Consider the following 7,166-nt stretch of genomic DNA (forward strand, 5'->3'; position numbering starts at 1 on the left):
GGGGTGATCAATTTCATGGCCTTCCTAGGAGGTAAGTCCTAGAAAAATACACAGTTTGCCTTGGCATTCCAAGAGCTTTCTATACGATGTCCCGTACTGAAGTCCAAGGTCCTGGGAACATAAACACATGAATGGGCACCAAGGGTTCACATAAATGTTCCTCGGTCTCAGGATACCATGAAGGGCTCTGCCAAGGCCTGTTCATCTGTCCATCCACCCACCCATCCACTCACTTATTGACATGTCTACTGTCGTCCACGACAAGAAAAGTGGGTACGACCTGTATATTTAAGAATCTCTATGTTTATGGGCCCAAGCTGCTCACCGTATGCCATTCAGATAACAGTACAATTTCAGAGTCTAACATAGTATGGTCCTCTATCTACCAGATTCCACATCTCCAAAACATTTTTGCCTTTCTGCCCTTCATGGGCTGGGGTAGACAATAAAGACAAGCAGGCCATGAATTTCACTGTTACGGCTGCTGTATTTCATTTCCAAGGTCGCCTACACAGACATGGCAGGGAAAGTTAGGAGATAAAGGACAGAGAAGGAGAGGTACAAGAGAGATGGTCAGGTTGCCAAAACTAGAGGGTGGAGATAAGTAGGGAAGCTTAGGGAGAATGAATACTCCATGGGGAACAAGTAGAAAAGATAAGTTGCAGTCACTGGGGACAGAGATAGCAGGGGTACACCCTGAGGGTGCAGCCTGCAGGATCCATAGCCCTGGGGAGAGTCCATAGCACTGGGGAGGACAAAATGGCAGGCCTTCCCATGTGCAACACAAAGAACCCAGCGGGGGATGGTTGGGAGCCAGAGAGATGGTGAAAATTCAGTCATACGTAATAAGCACCAGTAAGAAAGAGGTAAAGGATGGAAAAATAGGGAGGAGGAACAGATATCCAAGAAATGAGGCATTTTTTCCATAAAGCATGCAGGTTGTTTAATTCAGCCAATATTTTCTCATTCCTATCCTCCCCTTATGGGTAGGAGTGGGTCCATTACGTAGAATTGGGAGTAGAGTACCTCCTGGCCAATACCCACGCACCCAAACTGGCAAAGTTTTGTCTCCATAGGCACCATCCTTTAATATAGTGGTAGGTATGCTATACTGTCTCCATTTGAAAAGAAACACTGGAAACCATGGCTGCAAATCTTGATACGATTTAGACAACCTCTGTGCATGGGTGGCTTTAGCAACGTCTGAGCCATGTCGTGTGACTTGTTCAGGGTCTCAACCGTGCGCGGGCACTGTGGGCTTTTGCATTTGGAGGCTGCTGTTTGCAGTCTCTGCAGACCAGACATGAATACTCTGAAGGAACAAAGCAGGTGGATGGAATGTCAGGGGCGGGGTGGTGGGGGCAGGGGAGGGAACGGGGTGGTAATTTTCTCGCCCGCCTTGACGTTTGTATTGGGGAGTGTCGGGAAGGTGTCTCGAGCATCGGGAGGATGCTAAGAGCGGGGTGTGTGCCCTCCCTCTCTCCCGACAGCGAGCCCACGCAGTGCACCATGCTGTACTCGCGCCAGGGGACCACGGAAACCATAGCGGAGGTGGAGGCCGAGCAGGATGACGAGGCGGTGGCCAAAGACGCCGACCAGGGAGGGGAGGAGGCCGCGGACTTGGGGCCGGAGGAGGCCTCGGAGGCCTCGGAGGCCGGCCTCACCCCGGATGCCGAGCTGCCGCACTACTCCACCGAGGATGGGGACGTGGAGGCGCCTCCCTCCTACAGCAAGGCGGTCAGCTTCGAGCGCCTGTCCTTCGGCTCGCGGGACGACTCTGCAGGCCAGAGCCACATGGCCGTGAGCCCTGACGAGAGCCGCTCAGACAGGCTCGAGTCCAGCATCTTACCGCCCCTGACTCACGAGCTGACGGCCAGTGAGCTGCTGCTGAACAAGTAAGAGTGCTGGGCGGGTGGGGGTGGGTGGGTGTTCCGCAGGTTGTGGGTAGACAAACTCCCATGGACAACCGTCCACCTGGACATTCAGAGCAAACAGACCCAATGTTCAGTGCTCCCATCGTGAAGCACAGAACTAGCCAAAGCCGTCCGTGATAGACACTTGTGCACACATTTCTTCCTCCAGTAGGCTATTAGGTTGACTCCGCCAGAACTCTGGCCACATGGGAAGGAGGGGAGGGAAAGAGGGATCATGCAAAGCAGAAATCAGTGATTTGGAGAAATGAAGACGAGTTTATTCTCATGTTGTTTATTTGTTTTTTTTTTTATTTTTTTTTAACGTTTATTTATTTTTGAGACAGAGAGAGACTGAGCATGAACGGGGGAGGGTCAGAGAAAGGGAGACACAGAATCTGAAACAGGCTCCAGGCTCTGAGCTGTCAGCACAGAGCCCGACGCGGGGCTCGAACTCACGGACCGTGAGATCGTGACCTGAGCCGAAGTCGGCCGCTTAACCGACTGAGCCACCCAGGCGCCCCTCTCATGTTGTTTATTTGAACAGGATGTTCCATGATGACGAGCTGGAAGAGTCCGAAAAATTCTACGTTGGCCAACCCCGGTTCTTGCTGTTGTTCTATGCCATGTACAACACTCTGGTGGCCCGCTCAGAAATGGTGTGTTATTTTGTGATCATCCTCAACCACATGGTCTCTGCCTCCATGATCACCCTTGTGCTTCCCATTCTGATCTTCCTCTGGGCCATGCTGTCTGTGCCCAGGCCCAGTAGACGATTCTGGATGATGGCCATTGTCTACACAGAGGTAAGCCTTGAGTGGGAATTGCTAATAAATCGCTTCCGGCATTCACTCGAGGCAGGCCAGCCCTGTCTCCCAGACAGTTTCGCGCAGGACATTCAAGTAAATGGATGTTCTTAGATAGGCAAATGACTAAACTAACAGTTATTTAGTGCTGGCGATTGTACATGTCTTTTCACAGGTCACACCACACCAAGATAGGCACCAATATCGTTTGGTTTAACATATAAGGAAACAGCTTTAGCCAGATGAAATAACTGACCCAGGCTGCCCAACTGGCAAGTGATGGGGGAGGCTTTTGAAATCTGGTCATCTGTCCTATGATAGGAACTACTGAAATAATGTGTTATTTATGCAGAAATTAGTGTCTCGTGCCAGTGGATGGATGTCCAGTGAATGGATGCTGAATTAAACAACACAGTAAGCAATTTGAATGTAGTTTGATACAACATGCATATTTCCCATTTTTAAGCTTTAAGCCAGTTTCAACACACAAAAACACAAAGTCACATAAGCACCTACCTAAAAATCTGAAGAACACAAGGGTAAATTACCATTTCATTTTCATCACGTGTGAGGGGACAGGAGACACTCTTCCCAATTATATGAACCTGTTTTTCTATCCTTCCCCATCAAATATATGCAATGTCACAAACTCCCATGACAACCATAAAATTGGGAATTAAAAGGGAGGCTCAATAGCCTTTTTTTCCTTGGGTTATTGTAGTTCTTTGTGTTCTGAGGTCTTTGAAGAAGGCGAATTTTCTTACCTGGCTCATATAGGAAAGTTTTCACTAACATTGGTAGTGTAGTTGCTTCTTAAAGGATGGAATTCATGATGGATGTACATTGAGATTCCAGAAATTTTGTAGGTTTATAGGTAATTCACCAGTAAAATAAAGCAAAGCTTTTATCAAAGCATCTCGAAAGTATCAGTGTAAAGTATGTATCTTATTTCCATAGTAATTATTTAAATACTTATAAAAGGTGGAAAGCCAACTACCTAGCTATCACTTTAAGTAGACTGTCACGATCTTGCCAAAATAATCATTTTTAAGTCTTACTTCCATCACATAAACTTTGTGATCCGGGACATAAATGACCCCCTATTTGGGGAATGGGTCCATTCTCTGTACCACCTCTGTACAGAGGTGAGGGAGTTTCTAACCTAGAAGTGAAGGAAGGGAGTTTCTAATGTAGAAGTGAAGGAAGAAGGAAATTCTCTAAAAATTTAGAGAAGGGAACAAGAGCTACTTATGTTATTTCATCATAAAATGAAATCTTCCTAGTTAAGTTAAATTGGGGTTCCCCATTTTCTTTGTCACACCAAGAAGGGAGGAAGTAGAAGATTAAGGTGATGTTAATTCACTCTACAAGTTAGACTATGCACCAAAACCCAGAACTATGCCAAGCATAAGAAGAGGACAATAAATTTAATAAAAAAACTTTTTTAAAAAAAAAGTTGTTTCTGTTTCTCAATGGCTCACAAACCAATATGGTGAACACATAGGATGTAAACAAAGAATTGCCCTACAGTACAACACAAAACCGCATTAGAGAGCATACAAGAAATACGGATATGATCTGTGCCTCATACAGCCTGGGTGGTGTGGAGAGAGGCCATCATAGCATCTTCTCAGTAGAAGACAAGTGAGTCTTAACGGATGAGTGTAAGGTCATCAAAGGACAAAAAGCAAAGGGTCAAACAAAGGTATAGACACTCTGACATGTGCCCAGAATGACACATGGCTTGTGATGGCTGGGAGGCAGGCCGTGAGTGGATGGCACGGTAGGAGGCTCTTGGGAATGTCAACAGGGTGTATGCTCAGGACTTTCTCCCCTTGGTATGAAAGTTTTTGAAAAGACGGTGAGAGGTCATGGGATGTGAACTGACCCAATGGCCACGAGGCTGAAGATGAATGGGGTAAGCGAGAAGTTTTAGTAAGTGACCCAAATGGGTTGGGGGTGCGAGTGAGAAGGAAAGAGGCAAAGATAGTCTTCAGGTATCTGCTCTGGCATCCGTTTGTGGCAGTGCTGCTCAGCATGGTAAGAAACACAGGACTGTTCTTTGCGGAAGCTTGGCTATAAGAAGGAGAGAGACGGGAGGAGGGTAAAGTGACTCTAGGTCGAAAGAGGACTTCGAAAAATATTTTTTATGGATGAATTGCGTGAATTGCAATTGATTCCCGGTGACCCAGCTGTCAGAGGGATGTTTAGATGAAGCCTGTCAATTTTCTCATGTGTCTTTGTCACAGACGGCTTCTCCCCAACATTTGTACCCTTAACTAGTCACCACAACCGGCAAGTTTTTATTTCTTTTTATTTCTTCTTGAGGAGAACTTCCAGGGAGCAACGAAATGGTGAGAACAGGGGCACCTGGGTGGCTCAGTCGGTTAAGTATCTGACTTCGGCACAGGTCATGAGCTCGCGGTTCGTGGGTTCGAGCCCTGCATCGGACTTTGCTGACAGTGCAGAGCCTGGAGCCTGCTTCAGAATCTGCATCTCCCTCTGTCTCTGCCCCTCCCCCACTCATGCTCTACCCGCTCTGCCTCTCAAAAATAAAACATTAAAAAAAATTTGTTTTAATGGTGAGAACAAAGAGGTCAGAGGAAAATGAAAATAGGCATCAAAACTGCCTGAGATGCTCAGGAAGATTACAAATGAAAGCAATATGTAAAATATAGAATTATTTTTGTTCAAATTTGTCCTCGTTACCATATCTTAATAGCTGAGTAATTAAACCTTATTAAATCAGTATAAACTAGCCAAGTCCTGAAAAATAGAAAAAATCATAAGTAGGTGCCATGAGTAACCTGGCCAGCACTGATGTATCTACAGTCCTGCCCTGGCAGCAGTAAGATATTGCTCTTGGTCTAAAGTCCATGTACGAATGATAATGTTATTTTTCCACATCATTGTGTGTGGTCTTATCACCAAAACTGTGAAATGATCTTTTTCATTTTTATAGAACCATAGAATGGTTCTATATGAAAAATAGTGATATAAAAGCTTTTATATCACTATTTTTCATATAGAACCATTCTTAAAAGGAGTGATTTTTTTTTTCCATCATCTGCATGTAGGTGGCAATTGTGGTCAAGTATTTCTTCCAATTTGGCTTCTTTCCCTGGAACAAGAACGTGGAATTGAACAAAGATAAACCTTTCCACCCACCGAATATCATAGGAGTGGAGAAGAAAGAAGGCTATGTCCTTTATGATCTCATTCAGCTCTTGGCTCTTTTCTTCCATCGGTCCATTTTGAAGGTACTGCACGTTAACACTTAACCGGGTCATGTTGATCATTGCAGCCCCCCATGATACTCCTGGAGAACCTGAACATTACGATTGGCGATGAGGCCAAGGCATATGGGGCTCAATAAGGGAAACTGTAGTAAACTTGGAAGAGAATTCCCCCATATTTCTACTTCTATTATGAACATACCATAATTAATCCATATTTGTGGGAATTATGTTAGAGAAAATGCATAACCTTGCAAAGGTATGTTATCCAAGGAAACCACTTAGCCAAAACTGAGTTTGCCTGAATTTTCTAGTTCTTCTGATAAATTACCTGAATTCATGCAGTTTACTAATTCTTGTTATGAATGTATTAACAAATGTGTTAACATTATGTTTTCAGTTCTAGAAATTGAAGTTTAAATTTCTGCATTTAAGACATGGTGGTATTATGTTGTATGTGAACTACACCTCCGTTTAAAAAAAAAAGACATGATTGTACAAATTTGGTCACTTCACAACTCTCTTGCAACTTGTATCCTTTTTCACATCATTTAAAAAATGTATATAAACCTTTAGGCATTTTGCTGCCTTCTCATTAATATTTCAGTGGTTTAGCAGCTACAGTTGAATATTTAAAGCATAGAATAAACAAAATTTTGGCGTTTCCTATTGATATACTTACTCTGGTTTCTTAGAAAATTTCATATCTATGGTGAATGTATTTGAGGTACTCTTATGCTGAAATTTTGGCTAATGATATGAAAAATCGTTTTTAGAATGACAAATCTTTTCATAAGGAGACAAAACTACCCTACAGCTTTGGAAATCTAGGAAACCAAACAGTTCAAACTACGTGGAAATTTCAAATGTGGTTAAAACTATCCTATTTGGTATGAATTGCTATAGATCTTATAAATAATTGGAAGAATTCACTAACAAATACACTACTATGAAAGTAGTAAAAGAATCTAAACATGTTCCAATGTTGGCCAAAGAGAAAACAACTTTTAAAACGATTTAAAAGAAAAAAAATGATTTAAAAGAAATCAATATAAGTTGGAAAATCCCATTAGGAAAATCTAGAATGTTTGTTATGTTTTCAAGAATGCATCCATTGACTTTTCTTCTTGAAATAACATACCTATTAATATTTAAGAATAGGGACGCCTGGGTGGCTCAGTCAGTTAAGTGTCAGACTCTTGATTTTGGTGCAG

General features: G+C 43.4%; 1 protein-coding gene across 1 annotated transcript in view; it reads left to right on the plus strand.

The window, feature by feature from the left end:
- Window positions 1–7,166, plus strand: part of PIEZO2 (piezo type mechanosensitive ion channel component 2) — a 471,937-nt gene that overhangs the window by 436,322 nt on the left and 28,449 nt on the right. The window contains 3 exon segments of the mRNA XM_049620442.1: window positions 1,491–1,895; window positions 2,458–2,716; window positions 5,794–5,976. Of these exon segments, the coding sequence (XP_049476399.1) occupies window positions 1,491–1,895; window positions 2,458–2,716; window positions 5,794–5,976 (847 nt within the window).

Source organism: Panthera uncia (assembly GCF_023721935.1).
Source record: "Panthera uncia isolate 11264 chromosome D3 unlocalized genomic scaffold, Puncia_PCG_1.0 HiC_scaffold_8, whole genome shotgun sequence".
Classification (NCBI taxonomy): Eukaryota; Metazoa; Chordata; class Mammalia; order Carnivora; family Felidae; genus Panthera; species Panthera uncia.